Raw genomic sequence first — 25,411 nt, forward strand, 5'->3', positions numbered from 1 at the left:
TTTGATTTTTTCATTCATCAACACCACATTCAACATGAAAACTTATTTTAGCACTATTTCTATTAGATACATGTAACTGGCAAGTAAATATTCAACTATGCCCGAAAAACAACATACACCTCCTTTTGCCCTCAGAACAGCCTCAATTCGTCAGGGCATGGACTCTACAAGGTGTCGAAAGCATTCCACAGGGATGCTGGCCCATGTTGACTCTAATGCTTCCCACAGTTGTGTCAAGTTGGGTGGATGTACTTTGTGTGGTGGACCATTTTTGATACACAAGAGAAACCGTTGAGCATGAAAAACACAGCAGCGTTGCAGTTCTTGACACACCCAAACCAGTGTGCCCGGCACCTACCTCATACCTCGTTCAAAGGCACTTAAATATTTTGTCTTGCCAATTCACTCTCTGAATGGCACACATACACAATCCATGTCTCAATTGCCTCAAGGCTTAAAAATCCTTATTTAACCTGTTTCCTCCCCTTCATTTATACTGCTTGAAGTGGATTTAACGATTGCCATCAATAAAGGATCATAGCTTTCACCTGGATTCACCTGGTCAGTCTACAGTATGCCATGGAGCATGTACCCTCAGTGTATTTCTCAGGTATTCTTCTTTCGACGTACTATCTAAATGACTGGCTATAAGTCATAACCTAAGGGAAGTTGCTTTGCGTGCATTAACTAACGTACATTATTTCCCTAGTCAAATAGCAGAGCAGGATCTTTGGGAACCATTTTGTAGCCTGAAGAATATGAAACTCACTCCAACCCATTAGTATTGATCTTGAATTGAAATTGTTTGGAATATTCAAGATTACCCAACCAGTGTTTTGTAGTTTTGTCTTTTTGATATATACTATTTTTCCCCCATGCACCTGGAAATACCATAGTGTGTGTGAAGTACTCTTTTTTTGTGAACAAAGCCTGTTTGCAATACAATAGAACTTGAGAAGGATCCATTGTCTTGACTCACCCATCAGGTCTAGGTGTGGCACAGCAAAGGAGTATGAGATCACGTGGTACTGATAGTTCCAAACTCATTCTTTGTTCAAATAGGGAGCTTCAACTGCGAACAGGACAGGGGGTTGGGGTTGTATTTGAATAAGTACAACACTGCATATAATGATCGGATAAAAAACTGTGTCTACAGAGTCTACATTGAAATGCCAGGTGATGTTTGAGACAGAGAGAGAGAGAGATGGGTTGAGTGGAGTCAATTGTAATGAATATGTGACTACAACCGGTGTATTCTTAGCAGAGTAAAAGTGAGTGCGCCAGTCCTATTCTCAGACTGCAAAAGTGAATTGGCACTAAAATCCGTAAGAGTCTATTGACGCACCGGTGCATCAATCTAAGTAACATAATAAACAAATCCCCATCAAAGTCAATTTAAGCTAGAGATAATCGTAATTTTTCTGTTAATTGGCTGCGTCTCAATCCACCACATTCACACATGTCAGCCTTCCGCATCTGCGTTGGAAGGTGGGCGAGCTACAGCTGTGTTTGTCAGACCATGAGATATCCCGAAAACGTCTGTAGTGCCCGAAAGGTTTGACCTACAAACTATTATGACCACTCTATGGAAAGGGGAGACTGTCAACCCCCACAAGTGTCAGGTAACACATACAAACAAATTAAAGTATGGAGGTAGTTTTGTGCCATGTTAAATATGTGTCCAATATATATATACATATATGTACATTTCCTGAGCTTTCTTATATCTCCTAGATTTAGAACAGACACTTCGAAACCTTATTCCTTATGATTTATTTTTTGACTGTCTTTTTTGCCATTTATGAATGTGTCATTCAGTTTTTTTGATACCTAAAGGGGTCCTAAAATTCTAAATGAATTAATACATGGTATGACCATCTTTAAAAAATTCCATATGTTAGCTTAGCACTTAGTATATAGTTAGTAGGTCAAAAGTTCCCAGATGTCATTCTAAATTTGCCAAAATGCAAAGTATAAAAGCAGTGGACGCTATTTCTGTGCCTATAAAGCCCATAATGCAATTCTTGAGAAAATGGGCGTGGCTTCACGATGTTTTCAGGTTTGATGAAAATGGCAGAAAATATGCAGCCAAAATCCGGCGAGAGCGGATACAAATTCAATGCTTTAACTAATTATGACAAATGTTAAGGAATGTAATAAAGTAATGACTTTTCAAATAAGTTACATTGCACTTTATATTAGCTGACAATTTGTTAGCTATGCTATCCTTATGAACCGCATAGCATTACAGCAGTATGTACCGGTATGTTAGCTAGTTACCTAACATTAGTTGGCTAATAATATATTAACCTTACCAGGCAGTATATTAACCATATGCCATCTAACTAACTACCCAACGTTTATTGACTTGATTATTCACGTCATTCTTAGCTAAGTGCTATAGTTGTTGTGTGTTCTCAATGGACATTGTTCATTCTGTCTATCTTCTCGTCTGAGTGTGCCAGAGCACAGAATATCTGACGAATTTACAAACGCTCAACACCCTGTAGAATATAGCCAGTGTCAGTAAACGTTAGCAAAAAAAAGAGTTATTAAATTGTTGCCAGCAGCACAGTTACAGTCATCAATGCTCTGGATAACATGAAAACAGCCTAACCAGCTCTGCTAGGGTGATTAAAATTGTCAGAGTGAGATGTTCTCTCATATGTGTCTGGAAATAGCTAGCACGCTAGCCAACGTTAACCAGTTAGCTTGGGTGCTTGACTGCTGTTGTGAGGTCAGAACCCTCTGATCAACCCTACTCCTTGGCCAGAGCGTCCAGTGTGTGCACTCTGAATGCTCCGAGAGCGGAACACTGAATTTACTAAGGGACAATCTGAACAATGCTCTGGATTTCTCTCTTTCATCAACATAAAATATGCAACCAAGAGGAACTGAAATACTATCAGAAACATGTTGGATCGTTTTGACAGCTTTTCATTTGTTTAAAACCCGTCAACAAACTGATGTCATTTTGACATTTTTCATGCCACTCTCCTCCTTTTGCCATTGGGTAGAGAGAAAGTGTACAGTTTTACAGCTAGTTACAGCTAGTTACTGCCATGACTTATGCTACATTCAGGATATCTGAGTGAGAGTGACTAACAAAATCAAGACCCAGGGGCCCCCTGGGCATGCTCACTATGTGCCCTGGCAGTATTCGACCATGATGACTACAAGTTTATATAATCGGCTAGACTAACAATCATTTTTTGTTGTTGTTGTTGCTGGCCCTCTAGGCAGAGTTCCTCTGTGTTCTTTTGCCCATCTTAATCTTTTATTTTTATTGGCCAGTCTGAGATATGGCTTTTTCTTTGCAACTCTGCCTAGAAGGAAGCACCCTGGAGTTGCCTCTTCACTGTTGACATTGAGGCTGGTGTTTTGCGGGTACTATTTAAGGAAGCTGCCAGTTGAGGACTTGTGAGGCGTCTGTTTCTCAAACTAGATACTCTGATGTACTTGTCCTCTTGCTCAGTTGTGCAACATGGCCTCCCACTCCTCTTTCGATTCTGGTTAGGGTCAGTTTGCAATGTTTTGTGAAGGGAGTAGTACACAGCGTTTACGAGATCTTCAGTTTCTTGGCAATTTCTCGCATGGAATAGCCTTCATTTCTCAGAACAAGAATAGACTGACGAGTTTCAGAAGAAAGTTCTTTGTTTCTAGCCATTTTGAGCCTGTAATCGAACCCACAAATGTTGATGCTCCGGATACTCAACTAGTCTAAAGAAGGACAGTTTTATTGCTTCTTTAATCAGGACAAAAGTTTTCAATTGTGCTAACATAATTGCGAAAGGGTTTTCTAATGATCAATTAGCCTTTTAAAATGATAATCTTGGAATAGCCGTCACAACGTGCCAATGCAGGTAACAAATGTTTTGTTATGCAGACACCAGTCAAAGTTTGGACACACCTACTCATTCAATGCTTTTTCTTTATTTTTACTATAATCTACATTGTAGAATAATAGTGAAGACATTAAAACTATGGAATAACACATATGGAATCATTTAGTAACCACAAAAGTGTCAAACAAATCTAAATATATTTTAGATTTGAGATTCTTCAAAGTAGCCACCCTTTGCCTTGATGACAGCTTTGCACACTCTTGGCATTCTCTCAACCAGCTTCACCTGGAATGCTTTTCCAAAAAGTCTTGAAGGAGTCCCCAAATATGCTGAGCACGTGGTGGCTGCTTTTCCTTCACTCTGCAGTCCAACTCATCCCAAACCATCTCAATCGGGTTGAGGTCGGGTGATTGTGGAGGTCAGATCATCGGCTGCAGCACTCTACCACTCTCCTTCTTGGTTAAATAGCCCTTACACAGCCTGGAGGTGTGTTGGGTCATTGTCTTGTTGAAAAACAAATGATAGTCCAAATAAGCTCAAACCAGATGGGCTGGCGTATCGCTGCAGAATGCTGTAGTAGCCATGCTGGTTAAGTGTGCCTTGAATTCTAAATAAATCACAGTGTCACCAGCAACGCACCCCCCACCATCACACCTCCTCCATGCTTCACGGTAGGAACCACACATGCAGAGATCATCCGTTCACTTACTCTGCATCTCACAAAGACAAGGCGGTTGGAGCCAAAGATCTCAAATTTGGACTCATCAGATCAAAGAACAGATTTCCACCGGTCTAATGTTCATTGCTCATGTTTCTTGGCCCAAGCAAGTCTATTCTTATTATTGGTGTCCTTTAGTAATGGTTTAGTTGCAGCAATTCGATTCACAAAGTCTCCTCTGAACAGTTGATGTTGGGATGTGTCTGTTACTTGAACTCTGTGAAGCACTTATTTTGGCTGCAATTTCTGAGGCAGGTAACTCTAATGAACTTATCCTCTGCGGCAGAGGTAACTGTGGGTCTTCCTTTCCTGTGGTGATCCTCATGAGGGCCAGTTTCAACGTAGCAATTGATGTTTTTTGCGACTGCAATTGAAGGAACTTTCAAAGTTCTTGAAATGTTCCGGATTGACTGACCTTCATGTCTTGAAGTAATGATGGACAGTCATTTCTCTTTGTTGTTTTTTGCTGTTCTTGCCATAATACGGACTTGGTATTTTACCAAATAGGGCTATCTTCTGTATACCACCCCTACCATGTCACAACACAACTGATTGGCTCAAATGTCTAAAATGTCTCAAATATGTTTTTATTATGTTTTTTTTTTTAACACTTTTTTGGTTACTACATGACTCCGTATGTGTTATTTAATAGTTTTGATGTCTTCCCTTTTATTCTACAATGTAGAAAATAGTAAAAAATAAAAAATAAAACTTGAATGAGTAGGTGTGTCCAAACTTTTGACTGGTACTATATACAGTATATCCATTATATCCATTGATTCTTGAAGAATATAACTTATAAATCCCTCATAGGTTTAGTTCAACTGTCACACTCCATGAGAACCCAAAATATAACCTTGTTTTATTCCAATGTTTGTAAACATTGTAAATGTAAACAAACAGTGTAGCCTCATAACATGGTTAAACTAATAATGTTATATCATTGATGGTCAGTCCTTGCATCGATAGCTCTGTCTATTAATCTGAGAGTGGTTACATTTCTCCAGGCCCATCCCTCAGCTATTTACCAAAACAGAGGCGGGGCTACCATTTCATCTGTGGCATTGTCCTTTAAACAGCTGCATATTATCAAGATATCGAAGTGTCACCAACAGGCCTATAGCACATTTTTTTGATTAACATACACTTGTCTTCTTCTATTGCCTCTTAAATGGAAAGCAATCTAAAAGTAACGGAATGTAATCAGATTGTTACTGAGTTTGGGTAATCCAAAGGTTACGTTACGGATTACAATTTTGAACAGATAACTAGTAACTGCAACAGATTACATTTAGAAAGTAACCTACCCAGCCCTGGTTAATTGTGAGCAACACGACTGGCCACGTTTATTAGTTCAGTGGGTGTGTGGTCCAATAAACATCCACAGGTGCTTTCAATCGGCTCAATTAGTGACCACACCCTGGCAGGTGGGTATATAGGTTGGGGTCTGTAGCCTCACCACAACCCTGCTACACACAGGTTCACGTGAGGCTTGCATTTGTACAGAGAGCGAAAGCGATGACCTCCGCTGGTCTCCAGATTCTGGGCATCGTCCTGGCTCTTATCGGTTGGCTAGGGGACATTGTCATCTGTGCGTTCCCCATGTGGAAGGTGACTGCTTTCATAGGCAACAACATTGTGACAGCGCAGATGTTCTGGGAAGGCCTGTGGATAAACTGCATGACGCAGAGCACAGGCCAGACGCAGTGTAAAGTCTACGATTCCATGCTAGTGCTCCCTCAGGACCTCCAGGCCGCCAGATCTCTGGTGATCATCTCCATCCTCGTGGCCCTGATCGGCATCCTGCTCTCCATGGCAGGGGGAAGTGCACAACCTGCGGTCGAGGAGGCCAAGTCTAAGGTGGCCATTGCATCTGACATGTTTTTCCTGGTCTCTGGCGTCCTCTGCCTGATCCCCGTGTCCTGGTCATCCAACATCATTATCAGGGACTTCTACAACCCGCTGCTCACCGACCCGCAGAGGAGAGAGCTGGGAGCTTCACTGTTCATCGGATGGGGCTCTGCTGGCCTAATGCTCATCGGAGGCGCACTTCTCTGCTGCCAGTCTCCCCAGCGTGAGGAGAGTGTGTACTCTACCAAATATTCTGCCCCTCGCTTCACTGCCAGTGGAAGGGCCCATGTCTGACAGATTAACACTTACATTGAACCGTGTTTTAATATGGACATTTCATGCTTGTGTAGTCTGAACGTGGGTAAATCTGTTTCTCAACACTTGACTAGGATGATTTGAATATTTTAGCTTAACAGCTTCATTGCTTTAATAAATTATATTTTAATGCTTATCATTCGTTCTTGAATTGTAACATTTGAAGAATTTTAGGCTAGGTCTCATGGTATAGTTAACTTGCGTGTCTGTCACAATCTGCTCATGGTCAACTCCAATCGGCCTATTAGGCGACAGTATACTAATCCCCCCCCAAAGCAGACAAATGTAAGTAGGCAACTCAATGGTTCTGTGGCGTTATTTGTTGTGCAGACTTGACAGAACCACACCGGCGACAACTTTTCTGTATCTTTACTCAATGAGCACAGTGCTTAAAAGTAACTGCAAGTACAACTCATACAGACAAACTATACTTGTGCCTATTAGTTCAAGTAAAAGTGAAAAGAGTTTGCAGTCTAACATAAAAAAAGTTAAAATTTTCTGCTTTGACAATTTCTCAGATTGCACTCAATTCAATGTGATAAGGATGTACATCTGTCTGCTATAAAATGGTATCTGTTCTCTAAATCAAATGGACACGATGTGACTGTCTTGAATACAAAGGGTGAACTGGTACAATTTCCTCCTGAGTCAGTAACAGGGCTTTGGGTGACATGTCAGTTTGAATTGAACTTGAACTTTGAGGCAGAATTTAAATTACTTACGCTCCATTAGCTAGCCCTTCATCTGACATAAATGTTTGGCATTAGTGAGACTGGTGGCCATGTTCACTCAGTCACAGTTGTGACAGTGTTCTGGTAGTCCCGGGGTACAGGCTTGGTGGTCCCTTGGGTTTGTTATAACTAACCCTGACCATTAGCTAGCTTACATTATAGCTATAATGTTAGCATTCCTAAATTAAATCATATCTATACACACTGGCTATAAACCTGTTTGAATCTTTAAAGCAGGTGATGCCATTCCAAAAACAACTTACCTCAATCGTTTGTTTAATCAGATCAGAGTGTCTCAGGGTCTAGCGTCTTTCATATGACAGTTGAGGACTTAGCATGTATACAGTGAGTCTGGTTCTAGCTTGTTCCTGATTGGAGATATTTAGTGTTACAACTAACCCCAGGTAGGACAGTGTAATCCCAAATGTATTTTTATTACCGGGGCTGTCTCTCCCTGATGTTTAGATGTCCCTGCTAGAGTGTTTCCACTGTGCTTGATTGGAGCCAGGTCATATGGGGTCTTCACTAGTTAACAGCCACAAAGTAAAACCTCTCCTGTTTCTCTTAATATTTTTATAAATACCCATACAAGTACACATTTTTGGGATATAAAGCAACCCACTTTGACTTAGTGGAAGCCAGATGGTCAAAAAGCCAGCAAAGGCCCTTATCAGGATTGTGTAAAGTACAGGCAAACATGCTGTTATCAAATAATATAGGCCTTCCCAAAGAAATGTAGGCCTAGTATACAAAATAAGAATGAAAACTCAAACAACCAAAGTCTCAAACATATGTTTATACTAGAAAATTGTTGCTTTGTATGTTTACTTTGCTTTTGAAAATCCTTGATTTTTCTACGGTTGCCTTATATAGGCCTATAAAGGTGGGAAGGGAAGAAAGGATGGGCGCATATGAAAAGTATTTTAACAGGGCCATATCCTAATTTGCACACATGGGAATGTGATTTTGGTTGTCAGATGTTAACTGGATAATCTACCAAAGAGGGGATTCGATTATCTAGCCCACGTTGCCCTGGTGGGAAGAGATTGCATTTGTTTCGGAACCGGGCTGCCACCCAGGCATGAGACAGGTGCCCCAATCTGGCCGATGACAAAACAAAAGTGACATGGTTAAGCACATGGAGTAATGAGGATTCTGTAATTTCACATGCAAAAGTGATTGCTTTTGATAAAACACTATCTGCCTTTCCAATAAAAACTAGTTTGAAAATCCAAACATATTTATTGTGAAAGACATTGTTGTAGGCTTATGTTCTGAACAATGCACCATGTTGCCAACATGACTGAGGGGGACAGATTACTGTCTGATTTGGAATGGGCGCTCCTCCCTCAGCGCTTTCACCCAGATCAAGTCACAAGCCATAGACTGGTGCACTGCGGGTCAGCTTAATCAAACTTCCTCAGTGGATACAACTGCCTGTGTTTAGCTGACATGCTTCCAATGAATGAGCTTGTACTATTAGCCTCACAGCTTGTATCAATGATGGTTAATTATGTAAGCTACCTTCCACAGGTGACCAACACTATAGGCAGACGGGGCAATTTATTATTTTTGGAGGGTGTGTAGCGGCCAATAAACATCAACAGGTGTTTTCAATTGGCTTAATTAATGACCACACCCTGGTAGGTGGGTATATAGGTTGGAGTCTGTAGCTTTACTATTTCAGCAAGTGGTCCCCTCTGCTAAACACTGGTCCTTTAGGCTTTATGTGAATCTTGGCTGACTACAGAGAGAAAGTTATGTCCTCCGCTGGTCTCCAGATTCTGGGTATCTTCCTGGCTATTATTGGTTGGCTAGGGGACATTGTCATCTGCGCACTCCCCATGTGGAAGGTGACGGCTTTCATAGGCAACAACATCGTGACTGCACAGACCTTCTGGGAAGGCCTGTGGATGAACTGTGTGCAGCAGAGCACAGGCCAGATGCAGTGTAAGGTTTACGACTCCTTGCTAGCTCTCCCCCCGTACCTCCAGGCTGCCAGAGCTCTGGTGATCATCTCCATCCTTGTGGCCGTGATCGGCATCCTACTCTCCGTGGCCGGGGGGAAGTGCACCAACTGCATTGAGGACGAGGAGGCCAAGTCTAAGGTGGCCATCACATCCGGCATGTTCTTCCTAGTCGCTGGCGTCCTCTGCCTGATCCCTGTGTCCTGGTGCGCCAACACTGTTATCAGGGACTTCTACAACCCGCTGCTCACTGACGTGCAGAGGAGAGAGCTGGGAGCTTCACTGTTCATCGGCTGGGCCTCTGCTGGCCTAATGCTCGTCGGGGGTGCACTTCTCTGCTGCCAGTGCCCTCTGCGCGAAGCGAGGGGGTACTCTGCCAAATATTCCGCCCCCATTGGAGGGGCCTACATCTGACAAGATGAACACTTGTTTTACATGGCCGTGTTTGGTGCAGTACGAATGAATTAAGTTTTTCGATTCACTTCAGTGCACCTGGACATTTGTCAAAAGGCAATTGTAATCCAATTTTGTATCTACTGTTCTTAGCTAACTGTTTTTATCAAACTGATTTAATAAAAATTGTAATTTGTTCTTGAATTGTAACATTTGGAATATTTTGTTTCAAGTAGGTGGGGTCTCATGGTATAGACAAGGGTTTAACTTGTTTTCATTCACAATCTAGTCATGATCCCTTTAATCAGACCATTATTTAAGTAGGCAAACTAATATATGCCCTCCATGCTTGTTTGCTGTCTGTGTGAAAACACTTTAGGGCAAATTAATCAGATTTGACCATATAGACACATCTCAAAGCCAGGACTCAGATTTGCATCTAACTTCAAACCACTTACGAAGGTGGTTTGAAATGTGGCTGAAAATATCTGATTCCATGTGCTTTTTGGCTGTTCAGACTGGAGGAAAAATAACAGATTCAAGACGGATATGCAGAAAAGTAGAACTTGAGTCACTACAATCTGCTAATGTGAACATGACATTTGTTTAATTCTTTAATCTCTGTCGACTTTGTTGATCATTGCTAGACAGACATTTTCAAATCTTGTCATAGATTTTTTAAGTCAAATCTGTAACAAGGCCACTCGGGGACATTTAATGCCATCTTGCTAAGCAACTCCAGTGTAGATTTGGCTTTGTGTTTCAGGCTATTGTCCTACTGAAAGGTGAATTAGTCTTCCAGTGTCTGTTGGAAATCAGACTGAACCTCTAGGATTGAAAAAATGACTGGAATTATATACTGTATGGAAACTGTTGTGCCAAAAATAAGGGGTTCCATTACATGTCGATTTCTTTTACCCCTTTTATGGTATCCAATTGGTAGGGTTATATCCTTCCTGTTTGGCCCTGGTGTCCTCGGATGGGGCCACAGTGTCTCCTGACCCCTCCTGTCTCAGCCTCCAGTATTTATGCTGCAGTAGTTTGTGTCGGGGGGCTAGGGTCAGTTTGTTATATCTGGAGTACTTCTCCTGTCTTATCCGGTGTCCTGTGTGAAATGAAGTATGCCCTCTCTAATTCTCTCTTTCTCTCGGAGGACCTGAGCCCTAGGACCATGCCTCAGGACTACCTGACATGATGACTCCTTGCTGTCCACAGTCCACCTGGCCGTGCTGCTGCTCCAGTTTCAACTGTTCTGTCTGTGATTATTATTATTTGACCATGCTGGTCATTTATGAACATTTGAACATCTTGGCCATGTTCTGTTATAATCTCCACCCGGCACAGCCAGAAGAGGACTGGCCACCCCACAGCCTGGTTCCTCTCTAGGTTTCTTCCTAGGTTTTGGCCTTTCTAGGGAGTTTTTCCTAGCCACCGTGCTTCTACACCTACATTGCTTGCTGTTTGGGGTTTTATGGTTGGGTTTCTGTACAGCACTTTGAGATATCAGCTGGGCTATATAAATACATTTGATTTGATTTGATTAGTAGTTAGTCTTGTCTCATTGCTGCAACTCCCATACACACTCAGAGGCAAAGGTCCTCCGAAACACAACCCAACCTAGCCACACTGCTTCTTGACACAACGCACATCCAACCCAGAAGCCAGCCGCACCAATGTGTCAGAGGAAACACTGGTCAGTGTGCACTGCAACCGGCCCGCCACAGGAGTCGCTAGTGCACGATGAGACAAGGATATCCCTGCCGGCCAAACCCTCCCTAACCCGGACGACGCTGGGCCAATTGTGCGTTGCCCCATTGACCTCCCGGTCGCAGCCGGCTGCAGCAGAGCCTGGGCTCGAACCCAGAATCTCTGGTGGCACAGCTAACACTGCGATGCAGTGCCTTAGACCACTGCGGCACCCGGGAGGCCTTCCTGATCATTCTTCTATCGCTCAGATATAGGACAGACACTTCAGAACAAACTTCCTTTCGATTTTTGGGGGGGACTATCTGTTGTTCAATGTAGAGATCTGATATTCAATGAGTTTGAATGCTACGAGCAATAAGGACAAATATTTATTTACTTTAAGGGGCCTTAAAATTCTAAATCAAATAGCAAAATGACTATGCCCCCTCTTACCAATGACTTTGACTACACCTATTACACACTCCACCACCTGCCTCCTCTTGCGAACCTGCTCTCTGTGAGCAGACATCTGACTGCCACTGCGCAGATTTTCAACACCTGCTTTGGAAGCACTACTTCCGTGGTGCTCAACGAACAGTGTCGGTTCATATCATTTTTTTGATATGTGGCAGTCAGCACATAGTGTGTAAAAGGCAATTAGTTGTCTGTGCAGATTTAATGCGTTCACAACAGCAAACACTATAATGTGCTCCTTTCTGCAAGTTTACGTACATGTGACTTCCTGTAGATAGTAAACCCAAAGGGACGTCACATGCTGCGGTCACATCCAAACGGACTGTGGCTATACGCCCAGTCTTATGACTAAGTCCCACAAAGACAAGTTTGTATCAGGTTAGAAAAAACACGAGCATATAACGAGACAATTCTTTAAACAGTAAAACATGGGATAGCATGACTAATTATGTCATTTTCCACGACAAAACAAGAAAACGTGTTTAGGTGGTCTGACTTGAAATAATCAAAAGTTGGGCTGGTTTCCTGGCTCTCGTTGACTCTCTCTTCCACTGCAGCTGAACTGGGCCTGTCATCAACCTGGATATGAATGAATTAATAAACTAAATAATTATAGAGGCCCAATATTGTTGCCAAAATACGAATAACACAGCAGCATCCCCACCGTTTGATCAAATGAATGAATAATAACAACAATAATAATAATAAAAGTCATTTTTGTATGGCATGAATGGGGCTGGAGAAAAGTAGCTTAGCACTAAAATGTAGTTGTAACTCATAGCATGAATGGGGCTGGAGAAAAGTAGCTTAGCACTAAAATGTAGTTGTAACTCATAGCATGAATGGGGCTGGAGAAAAGTAGCTTAGCACTAAAATGTAGTTGTAACTCATAGCATGAATGGGGCTGGAGAAAAGTAGCTTAGCACTAAAATGTAGTTGTAACTCATAGCATGAATGGGGCTGGAGAAAAGTAGCTTAGCACTAAAATGTAGTTGTAACTCATAGCATGAATGGGGCTGGAGAAAAGTAGCTTAGCACTAAAATGTAGTTGTAACTCATAGCATGAATGGGGCTGGAGAAAAGTAGCTTAGCACTAAAATGTAGTTGTAACTCATAGCATGAATGGGGCTGGAGAAAAGTAGCTTAGCACTAAAATGTAGTTGTAACTCATAGCATGAATGGGGCTGGAGAAAAGTAGCTTAGCACTAAAATGTAGTTGTAACTCATAGCATGAATGGGGCTGGAGAAAAGTAGCTTAGCACTAAAATGTAGTTGTAACTCATAGCATGAATGGGGCTGGAGAAAAGTAGCTTAGCACTAAAATGTAGTTGTAACTCATAGCATGAATGGGGCTGGAGAAAAGTAGCTTAGCACTAAAATGTAGTTGTAACTCATAGCATGAATGGGGCTGGAGAAAAGTAGCTTAGCACTAAAATGTAGTTGTAACTCATAGCATGAATGGGGCTGGAGAAAAGTAGCTTAGCACTAAAATGTAGTTGTAACTCATAGCATGAATGGGGCTGGAGAAAAGTAGCTTAGCACTAAAATGTAGTTGTAACTCATAGCATGAATGGGGCTGGAGAAAAGTAGCTTAGCACTAAAATGTAGTTGTAACTCATAGCATGAATGGGGCCGGAGAAAAGTAGCTTAGCACTAAAATGTAGTTGTAACTCATAGCATGAATGGGGCTGGAGAAAAGTAGCTTAGCACTAAAATGTAGTTGTAACTCATAGCATGAATGGGGCTGGAGAAAAGTAGCTTAGCACTAAAATGTAGTTGTAACTCATAGCATGAATGGGGCTGGAGAAAAGTAGCTTAGCACTAAAATGTAGTTGTAACTCATAGCATGAATGGGGCTGGAGAAAAGTGTGTGTGTGTGTGTAGCTTAGCACTAAAATGTAGTTGTAACTCATAGTTGCTTTAGCTACAGATTACAAATACAGAAACATAGTGGAAAGGGTAGTCTAATAGTCAGGCTGAATCATCATGCTATGTCAAAGACTGACTAATGTCAATAATAGGGCTTCAAACAAACATTAGCGTGTTGAATGTAATGTAAAAAATATTGATTTCCACCTAAATAGACATTCCCAAAAGTATGCATTTATCATGAACAATAACTAAAATTGCTGTATACTCCAAGAAAGATTGAAATCTAACCTTTCTGGTAAAAATATACTGACCAAAAATATAAACGCAACATGCAACAATTTCAAAGAGTTTACTGAGTTACAATTCATATAAGGAAATCAGTCAATTTAAATGCATTCTTCAGGCCCTAATCTATGGATTTCACATGACTGGGCAGGGGCACAGCCATGGGTGGGCCTGGGAGGGCATAGACCCACCCACTGGAGAGCCAGGCCCAGTCAATCAGAATGTGTTTTTCGAAGGGCTTTATTACAGACAGAAATACTCCTCAGTTTCATCAGATGTCCGGGTGGCTGGTCTCAGACAATCCCACAAGTGAAGAAGCTGGATGTGGAGGTCCTGGGCTGACATGGTTACATGTGGTCTGTAGTACTGACAAATTCTCTAAATAACGTTGGAGGCAGCTTATGGTAGGAAAATGTATATTTCATTATCTGTCAACAGCTCTGGTGGACATTCCTGCAGTCAGCATGCCAATTGCACGCTCCCTCAAAACTTCAGACATCTGTGGCATTGTGTTTTGAGATAAAACTGCACATTCTAAAGTGGCCTTTTATTGTCCCCAGCACAAGGTGCACCTCTGTAGTGGTCATTCTGTTTAATCAGCTTCTTGATAAACCACGCATGCCAGGTGGATGGATTATCTTGACAAATGAGAAATGCTCACTAACAGGAGATAGCCATTTCTGGGATTTTTTTATTCTAGCTCGTGAAACATGGGAATAACACTTTACATATTGTGTTTATATTTTTGTTCAGTGTAAATTACTGAGGTGTACTCACGTTTGAGGACTCAAGCTAGAGTACAGACAGGAATAAATATCTCTCCGGGAAGAAGAAGAAGGGGTGTATGTTTCATGATTAACTACTCATGGTGTGATTGTGATAACATACAGGAACTCAAGTCCTTTTGTTCACCCGACCTAGAATTCCTCACAATCAAATGCAGACCTTATTACCTCCCAAGAGAATTCTCTTCAGTTATAGTCACAGCCGTGTATATTCACTCTCAAGCCGGTACCACGACGGCCCTCAAAGAACTACACTGGACTTTATTTAAGCTGTAAACCACATATCACGAGGCCGCATTTATTGTAGCGGGGTAGTTTAACAAAGCAAATTTGAGGAAAACGCTACTGAAGTTCTATCAACACATTGACCTGTAAAACTCTACCACTGCTGCTTCAAATTCCCTGGATGCCTACAAGGCCCTCCCCTGCCTTCCCTTCTTATAGACAGAAACTCAAACAGGAAATACCCGTGCTAAAGGACTTCACAACGCTGGTCTGACCAATCGCAATCCACGCTTCAAGATTGTTTTGATCACACAGACTGGGATATGTAACAGGGATTAATACACTGAGAGATGTTGTTCCCACTGTGACTATTAAAATCTACCCTAACCAGAAACCGTGGATAGATGAACGAATACAAACATTGTAGTTATTCCCTCCATAAGGCAATCAAACAGGCAAGCGTCAGAATAAAGACAAAGTGGAGTCGCAATTCAATGGCTCAAACACGAGACGTATGTGGCAGGATCTACAGACAATCACGGACAACAACGGGAAAACCAGCCACATCACAGACACCAATGTCTTGCTTCCAGACAAGCTAAACACATTCTTTGCCCGCTTTGAGGATAACACAGTGCCACCGATGCGGCCCACTACCATTGACCGTGAGCTCTCCTTCTCCGTGGCTGATGTGAATAAGACATTGTGTGTAGATTGATGAGTTAAAAAAATATTTTAAATATTTTAGAATAAGACTGTAACATAACAAAATGTGGAAAAAGGGAAGAGGTCTGGATACTTTCCGAATGCACTGTATATAGACAGGTGGGTTTCTTTCTAAATCATGACCAAGCAATTGAGTTGGCTACAGGTGTAGTCCAATCATGTTGTCGGGACATCTTAAGGATGATCAAAGGACATGGGATACACCTAAGCACAATACTTTATGTGCTTAGGTGTACTTTATTAAGGCACTGTAGAGAGCAAAATACTTTAAATAGATCATTTACTACTATGAAGTAGGTCCAATTAAACAAGAGATGGGACGAATTGTATCCTATTTTGTTATATAAGCTACTTCGGGAGTATGAAGCCATCACAGTCAGAAAGGGTGAGAAAGTTATTCTGGAATGATCATTGAAATTAAAATAATCAGGAAATAATTTGTTGTTGTTGCAAGCAGACTAGCCTATAGCCTGTGTTCTCTTCAGTTCAAGAAGGAGAAGCGAAGATGAGGAGGACCGGAGGTCAAGTTTGATAGCTTGCTACTACTATAATTGATTTAATTAAAAACAATATGTTTCTTGCCCATGATGTATCAAACTTATTGACCCACAATACGCCAGATTCATGTAACTTACATTTTGGTGTTGAAACTTGAAGCAGCAGCACAATCAATCGGAAATGGAAAAAAAATGTTTTCAAAAGAGATAGCCGAAGAACCAATTCTTCTGTGAAAAGTATTGCAGACGATAAAGTTAGATACTGAAAACGTTGTTTGATACATTTCCATTTGTTTCCCAAGTTAATCTGCAACATATTGTTACATTTAAAATACATCAAGCAATGGCAAAAACAAATCTGAATCACAATTTTTCACACATTACTGAGTACATGAATTGTTTCATAAATCACCTATAGACATTACATGCATAGAAAGACTGGGACACAGAATATATAAAGCCCCGTTGTTTTATTTGATATATAATTAATAAGAGTAGTGTGATGGGGTAGATCCTCAAAAGACCTCTGAGCACAGAATGCAATCTGGAGCATAGTGGCCCTCTCGAAGAGTCATGCGATGGGTCAGATCTGCAGTGAAGAGAATCCGCACATTACAACTTGATTAATTTGAGATTTTAAAAGTAAACTAGACAAGGACATTCTTGAAGAAACTTTGTGAGCTCGTGACTAGTACCTAGTACTCTGGAAAAAGCATTTCCATGGAACTAGTTGAAGAATTTTGTGGCAGTCATAGCTTAGAGATTTCTTCAAAAAATGAGTAACGTCCTTCTCCTCCAAGGCAGTCAGGGGCATATTTTAGGATTTTCCAGAGGGTACGCAACACATCAACCTTCGAGGTTTCTGGCTTTCATTACTCTTACTGTAAGCATAAAAATATCAAATAAATTAACCCCCTAAGGTTGATGTCCGAGCCCTGCGGAAATCCAACTAGGATGATACAAAATCCACATAAAAATCTCTCAGAGCTCTGAGACAGGATTGTGTTGAGGCACAGATCTGGGGAGGGGTACCAAAACAAGTCTGCAGCATTGAATGTCCCCAAGAACACAGTGGCCTCCATCATTCTTCAATGGGAGAAGTTTGTAAGCACAAAGATTCATCCAAGAGCTGGCCGCCTGGCCAAACTGAGCAATCGGGAGAGAAGAGGGAGGTGACCAAGAACCCAATGATCACTCTGACAGAGCTCCAGAGTTCCTCTGTGACGATGGGAAAACCTGTCCAGTAAAGACATCCATCTCTGCAGCGCTCCACCAATCAGGCCTTTATGGTAGAGTGACCAGACGGAAGCCACTTCTCAGTAAAAGGCACATGAAAGCTCGCTTGGAGTTTGCCAAAAGGCACCTAAAGACTCTCAGACTATGAGAAACCAGATTCTCTGGTCTGATGAAACCAAGATTTTACTCTTTGTCCTGAATGCCAAGCGCCACGCCCAGAGGAAACCTAGGACCATCCCTATGGTGAAGCATGATGGTGGCCTGCTTCAGAGTGCTCAAGACCTCAGACTGGGGCGAAGGCTCACTTTCCAACAGAGGAGTGGTTTCGGGACAAATTTCGGAATGTCCTTGAGTGGTCCAACCAGAGCCCAGACTTGAACTCGATCAAACATCTCTGGAAAGACCTGACAATAGCTGCAGTGACGCTCCATGTACAACCTGGCAGAGCTTGAGAGGATCTGCAGAGAAGAATGGGAGAAACTCCACAAATACAGGTGTGCCAAGCTTGTAGCGTCGTACCAAAGAAGACTCAAGGCTGTAGTCGCTGCTAAAGGTCCTTCAGCAAAGAACCGAGAAAAGGGTCTAAACACTTATGTCAATGTGATGTTTCAGTTTTAATGTCTTTTTGCTTTTTGCTATCTTTGCTTTGTCATTATGGGGTATTGTGTGTAGATGAGGGAAAAAAACGAACAATTTAATCAATTTTATAATAAAGCTCTAACATAACAGAATGTGGAAGTCTGAATACTTTAATGCATTGTATATATGGAGACTGTTTAGTGGCAAAAATATGTGGTTAATTATATCTTTCTTATATAGGACAGACACTTCAGACTATCCCTTTTTGGGACTGTTATTCCATGTAGCAAAACTGTTATTCAATATGTTTGAATGGGCTCATAGCAGTAAGGCCAAAAATAATTCAAATAAAATTGTATTTGTCACATGCGCTGAACACAACAGGTGTACCATGAAATGATGACTTAAAAGCCCTTAACCAACAATGCAGTTCAAGAAATATAGTAAAAATATTTACTAAATTAACGAAAGTAAAAACAATGGAATCAATCAAAAGGTAACAAGAAATGTTAACATTATCGAGGCCATATACAGGGGGTACCGGTACGGAGTCAGTATATTTTTTATACAGTACCAGTCAAAAGTTTAGACACACCTACTCATTCAAGGGTTTTTCTTTATTTTTACTATTTCTTCATTGTAGAATAATAGTAACCAAAAAGGTGAAAAACAAATCCCAAAATGTTTTTATTTTAGATTCTTCAAAGTAGTCACTCTTTGCCTTGAAAGCGTTGCACACTCTTGGCATTCTCTCAACCAGCTACACCTGGAATGCTTTCCCAACAGTCTTGAAGGAGATCCCACATACAGTTGAATCTCCAAAGATAACACACACTTAGGTTGGAGTCATTAAAACTCCTATTTCAACCACCCCATACATTTCTTGTAAACAAACTATAGGTTTGGCACGTCGGATAGGACATCTACTTTGTGCATGACACAAGTAATTTTTCCAACAATTGTTTACTACAGATTATTCCAATTATAATTCACTGTATCACAATTCCAGTGGGTCAGAAGTTTACAATACACTAAGTTGACTGTGCCTTTAAACAGCTTGGAAAAATCCAGAGAATTATGTAATGGCTTTAGAAGCTTCTGATGGGCTAATTGACATCATTTGAGTCAATTGGAGGTGTACCTGTGGATGTATTTCAAGGCCTACCTTCAAACTCAGTGCCTCTTCGTTTGACATTATGGGAAAATCAAAAGGAATCAGTCAAGACCTCAGAATATTTTTTTGAGACCTCCACATATCTGGTTCATCCTTGGGAGCAATTTCTAAATGCCTGAAGGTACCACGTTCATCTGTACAAACAATAGTACGCAAGCATAAACACCATGGGACCACGCAGCCATCACACCACTCAGGAATTCTGTCTCCTAGAGATGAAGGTTATTTGGTGCAAAAAGTGCAAATCAATCCCAGAGCAACAGCAAAGGGCCTTGTGAAGATGCTGGAGGAAACAGGTACAAAAGTATCTATTTCCACAGTAAAATGAGTCCTATATCGACATAACCTGAAAGGCTGCTCAGCAAGGAAGAAGCCACTGCTCCAAAACCATCATAAAAAAGCCAGACTACAGTTTGCAACTGCACATGGGGACAAAGATGGGAATTTTTGGAGAAATGTCCTCTGGTCTGATGAAACAAAAATATAACTGTTTGGCCATAATGACCATCATTACGTTTGGAGGAAAATGGGGGAGCCTTGGGTTGAGGTCAGGTGATTATGGAGGCCAGGTCATCTGATGCAGCACTCCATTACTTTCCTTATTGGTCAAATAGCCCTTACATAGCCTGGGGGTGTGTTGGGTCATTGCCCTGTTGAAAAACAAATGATTGTCCCGCTAAGCGCAAACAAGATTGGATGGCGTATCGCTGCAGAATGCTGTGGTAGCCATGCTGGTAAATTAAGGTTGCCTTGAATTCTAAATAAATCACAGAGAGTTTCACCAGCAATGCACCCCACACCTCCTCCATGCTTCATGGTGGGAACCACACATGAGGAGATCATCCGTTCACCCACTCTGCATCTCACAAAGACAAGACGGTTGGAACCAAAAATCTCAAATGTGGACTCATCAGACCAAAGGACAGAGTTCCACCTGTCTAATGTCCGTTGCTCGTGTTTCTTGGCCCAAGCTAGTCTCTTCTTATTGGTGTCCTTTATTAGTGGTTTCTTTGCAGCAATTTGACCACGAAGGCCTGATTCACACAGTCTCCTCTGAACAGTTGATGTTGAGATATGTCTGTTACTTGAACTCTGTGAAGCATTTATTTGGGCTGCAATCACAGGTGCAGTTAACTCTAATGAACTCCTCCTCTGCAGCAGAGGTAACTCTGGGTCTTCCTTTCTTCTGGCAGTCCTCATGAGAGTTAGTTTCATCATAGCGCTTGATGGTTTTTGTGACTGCACTTGAAAAAACGTTCAAAGTTCTTGACATTTTCTGCATTTACTTACCTACATGTCTTGAAGTAATGATGGACTGTCATTTCTCTTTGCTTATTTGAGCTGTTCTTGCCATAATATTGTTAGGTTCAAATTTTCAGAGTAAAACCTCAACAGACACTATGAAAGCTTAACCAAGTTCTTCCCAGAGGATCAGTACAGCTGCATTAGACGACGACACATTCACACAAGCACTGATATTTTTTGTTGAGTCTCCTCCTACACATCCTAACAGCCAATGCATTTCTGTTTCTAGACAGAACCTTAGTGATATCTGTTCTTCCTCACTTCATCTGGCCTGACCTCTGCCCCAAAGTGCTCACTCGTCTCCAACTCATGGCTGTTATGGTGACTGGTACCAGACCGTGTGTCTTCTTCTCCCAGAGGATCCCTTCCATAGGATCCCTGATGGCTAACAATAACATATCCTGATATAATATAAACATGTAAACGTTATACATTACCCTCTCTTACTCAGTGACATGAATAATTATATTTCATATTCTTAGAACCCAACAATTTGGACTTGGTCTTTAAAAAAAATTGTGCTAACTCTGTATACCCTACTTTGTCACAACACAACTGATTGGCTCAAACGCATTGAGGAAATTAATTCCACTAGTTAACTTTTACCAGGGCACACTGGTTAATTTAAATGCATTCCAGGTGACTATCTCATGAAGCTGGTTGAGAGAATGCCAAGAGTGTGCAAAGCTGTCATCAAGGCAAAGGGTGGCTACTTTAAAGAATCTCAAATCTAAAATATATTTAGATTTGTTTAACACTTTTTTAACACTTTTTTTGTTACTACTTTTTGGATACTAGAAAATAGTCAAATAAAGAAAAACCCTGGAATGAGTAGATGTGTCCAATAGCAAGATTATCCTTAGTATGACCTTAAAACAATTTTATATAGCTTAGTAGAACCCCCCTCTTGGCTTAGACAGGGGTTTAGACTCCTTTAGACTCTTAATGATTGGCACAATGTGGACATCCAGGACACGACGGAACAGTAACTCACAGTATAATACCAGTCCTGCTTTATATGAAGTTCAGCTTATAAGAGCTTCATAAAGCCTTCATAAGCACTACATGCATGTGTTACAAAGCATCTATAACCGTATGTCATGCTTTATAAATGGTTCATAAATGTGGCATAACTATGTGAGATCATCACCAAAGTCAAATGTGACCGAACCCACTATGTTGAATATGATATGAACGTGTTTTATGAAGTGTGACATGTTGTGCTGAAGGATGGCATATGCTCTAAAGTGATGTCATGTGCGCGGAAGGTCTGGTGGACCAACGCATCAAACTTGGCTTTCATTAGTTAGGGTTAGGTTAAAAATCCAATTTTAAGGCGATAAATTGTGGAAATGGGCAGGGTTTATTCATAATTATGATTTTTTTGACAGTGTTAAGTAGTGACAATGACAAATACTTTACTCAGTAAATGAGGCAAAAAAAGAGAACATTTGAACAAGATCATATTTTATTGTTTCCGTCATATCATTCCATTCAACAAACATTGTTGGAAATGGGTGTAATTGGCAACTCTTCCTCTTCTCGGCATCTGCACATGTGTGTGAGTTTGAGTGAGTGACAGGGAGAATGAGCAAGACAAGTGGGAGAAACTTTACATGGATTCACCAAGGGAGGTGTCTGTTTTTCACCTGAAAAAAAAAGTGAACGAAAATAGCATTTTATTCACTTTACAAGCTTATTACTAGAAGTGATTCTATTTCAATTGGATCAACTTACACTACACTTTTAGAAGAAAAAAAACGTTTCCAAAAGGGTTCTTCGGCTGTCCCCATAGGAGAAGCCTTTTGGCTCCAGGTTGAACCCTTTTTGGTTCCAGGTAGAGCCCTCTGTGGAAAGGGTTCTACATGGAACCCAAAATAGTTCTAACTGGAAGCAAAAGATTCTTCTACGGGGACAGCCAATGAACCCTTTTAGGTTGAAGATAATACCTTTTTTTTTCTAAAAGTGTAAGATCAGGAAATTATGGACAGTTGAATAGCATGTCTTTTTTTTGGGAACTCCATTCTCAATGAGACCTGATGCAGAGAAAAACATTCATGGTCATCAGCATAGCTAGTAAAACCTAGCTCTTACAAAGCTGGTTAGTAGGAATCAATACACATTAAAGATCAGAGTATCCCCCCCCAAAAAAACAAACATTTTGCACACAATTTAAGGAGGGGATGAGGCAGAATAAGTCACTGGTAACTGAGTGGGTGGCCAAGGACTGCTGTAGAGGCCATGCATTTGGTCATTAACATGTTTCAGGAACTGTAAAGACAGCGAGGAATCATGATTAACCATTTCCTAAGGTTTAGAAAGTACCTAGACTATTTTGCCTCTCAGCAGTCTGCTAGACAGACGGAGCGAGATGGGCCATGTTTTGCTGTGTGTGTGTGTGTGTCTGTGTGTGTGTGTGTGTGTGTGTGTGTGTGTGTGTGTGTGTGTGTGTGTGTGTGTGTGTTAGGAGGGTAATATGGTCAGGTGAGATGGCTCAGGAAACGAGTTTCACCTGAGAGAGAGAGACAGATGACAAAACTCCTGTTCTGTCCCTTTTTCACAGTAAACCTGATAATTCAGAGACGTAGAGGAAGTGAGCTTGTCATTGTCAAACTCTCCACTCTATACTCTCCTGTCACCCTTTCTCTCTCCTTCCAGCAGCTCAATCAGTCCATACTACCAGGGCTCCATCAGGATGGTGTCGGTTGGACTACAGATGCTGGGCATAGCCCTGGCAATCATCGGTTGGCTGGGAAGCATCATCATCTGTGCTCTGCCCATGTGGAAGGTAACAGCGGAGCCAACATAGCCACTGCTCAGGTCATCTGGGAATGGATGAACTGTGTGACCCAGAGTACGGGCCAGATGCAGTGTAAGGTCTACGACTCCCTCCTGGCCTTGCCCCAGAACCTCCAGGCCACCAGGGCTCATCATAATCGTCGGCGTCGGCGGCGTGTTCGCCATCCTGCTGGGCATTACCGGGGGGAAGTGCACCAACTTTGTGGACGTCGAGAGCTCGAAAGCTGAAGTTGCCATCACTAGCAGGTTCATCCTCCTCATCGTTGCCCTCCTGGTCCCTATCTGCTGGTCGGCCGACACCATCATCCAATACTTCTACAACCCCCTTCTGATCAAGGCCCAGAGGGAGCTGCGGGCATCGATCTACATCGGCTGGGGCTCCGCAGGGCTGATGATCCTGGGCGGGGCACTCCTCTGCAGCTCCTGCCCACCCAGCGATGAGAACAAATACGATGTCTAGTACACTCCAATGCTGCTGCCAGCAGCAAGGCCAATATCTAGCTGTTCAGACACACCACAGACTAGACCACCCAGCGCGTAGATGAGGGGACTGAATGGAAGGGGTGTTGAAAAAAATGGGACTCTCCAGATTGTTCACTGTGGTATTTTCATGTTTTTACAGAAGCTTCTACCACATTCCTTGCACTGATGCAGTTTCTCTACATTGTAAATTTGCTGAAGGAGTTTTTTGTTTTTACTGTCCTATTTGACTGTTGTACCACTGTGAAATTGAAGTGTCAATGTATGTGTGAGTGGACAGTGTTGGCTAAAGTATGTAAAAGTATGGTACGGGGCGGCAGTGTAGCCTAGTGGTTAGAGCATTGGACTAGTAACCGAAAGGTTGCAAGTTCAAATCCCCGAGCTGACAAGGTACAAAATCTGTCGTTCTGCCCTTGAACAGGCAGTTAACCCACTGTTCCTAGGCTGTCATTGAAAATAAGAATTTGTTCTTAACTGACTTGCCTAGTAAAATAAAGGTTAAAAAAAATTAAAAAATTAAAAATGGTGTGAAAGGTGATGTCAGTTCCTCAAATGTCGAGGAGACTAAGCATCATAAAACAGAATTCCACACACTCTTGAACACACCTGTTATCATTCTGGAAACATATTATTGGACTCTTTCCAGATTTGGGCAAGGTTGAATTGGGGATTCTATTAACATTGCTTGTATGTTGCATTCCTACTGTCACATGGATTTGTATTGCTGTGTCGTATTACACTCTGTACTACCCTATATTATTATTCTATATTATCTGCATCTTAAGATGTATTTTAAACCAAAATATGAAGTATTCCATTATTCCAAATAAATCTTTTTAAGAAACAGTAATAGTTTCCAAGTCAGACCATTCATTTCCATTTTAAAAAATGGATTAAAAAAAATAAAAAACTTGAACTTATGACTGAGGGGAATAGCTCAGTGTGTATGTGTTACGCACTGAAATTATTGGTTGGGCAGTGTTGCACTCAGCTCAAGTCATTTTGTATATAAAAGTAGTCTGTGCAAACAGGTTGTGTTACTAAGAGACGTGACAATGTGGCCTACTTCAGAAAGAATGTTACAGATCAACACACAAAGAGCGGGGGGAGAGCGGGGGAGAGGAAGAAGCGGTATAAACAGAGGGGAGAGGGAGACGGCGAGGCAGTCAGACAGGAGAGGGAGACAGAGGTAGAGAGACGGGGGAGCAGAGCTTTTGAGTGTGTGTGCGTCCGTATACAGAACCAGTCAAAAGTTTGAACACATCTACTCATTCAAGGGTTTTTCATAATTTTTACTATTTTCTACATTGAATAGGAATATTTGGAGACATCAAAACTATGAAATAACACATATGGAATCATGTAGTAAATGTTTAAAAAAATGTTAAATCTAAATATATTTTATATATCAGATTCTTCAAAGTAGCCACCTGTTGCCTGGATGACAGCTTTGTACACTCTTGGCATT

The 25,411-nt window shown here is 41.5% G+C and overlaps 2 protein-coding genes and 1 pseudogene across 2 annotated transcripts; all 3 read left to right on the plus strand.

Annotated features, from left to right (window-relative positions):
- The first annotated feature begins 6,031 nt into the window (after positions 1–6,031).
- LOC109873148 (claudin-like protein ZF-A89) lies at positions 6,032–7,486 on the plus strand. The gene has a single exon (XM_020464714.2). The coding sequence runs from the start codon at positions 6,082–6,084 to the stop codon at positions 6,706–6,708; it is 627 nt and encodes a 208-aa protein (XP_020320303.1). The 5' UTR covers positions 6,032–6,081; the 3' UTR covers positions 6,709–7,486.
- Positions 7,487–9,130: 1,644 nt separating this feature from the next.
- LOC109872968 (claudin-like protein ZF-A89) lies at positions 9,131–10,024 on the plus strand. Its single transcript, XM_020464410.2, has one exon. The coding sequence runs from the start codon at positions 9,221–9,223 to the stop codon at positions 9,839–9,841; it is 621 nt and encodes a 206-aa protein (XP_020319999.1). The 5' UTR covers positions 9,131–9,220; the 3' UTR covers positions 9,842–10,024.
- A 13,335-nt stretch (positions 10,025–23,359) lies between these two features.
- Positions 23,360–23,923, plus strand: LOC109872730 (claudin-4-like; annotated as a pseudogene).
- The last annotated feature ends 1,488 nt before the right edge of the window (positions 23,924–25,411 follow it).

This window comes from Oncorhynchus kisutch, linkage group LG28 (genome assembly GCF_002021735.2).
Source record: "Oncorhynchus kisutch isolate 150728-3 linkage group LG28, Okis_V2, whole genome shotgun sequence".
Taxonomy (NCBI): domain Eukaryota; kingdom Metazoa; phylum Chordata; class Actinopteri; order Salmoniformes; family Salmonidae; genus Oncorhynchus; species Oncorhynchus kisutch.

Coding starts and splice junctions, on each gene's coding strand:
- LOC109873148 (XM_020464714.2), top strand. CDS start 6,082: ATGACCTCCGCTGGTCTCCAGATTCTGGGCATCGTCCTGGCTCTTATC.
- LOC109872968 (XM_020464410.2), top strand. CDS start 9,221: ATGTCCTCCGCTGGTCTCCAGATTCTGGGTATCTTCCTGGCTATTATT.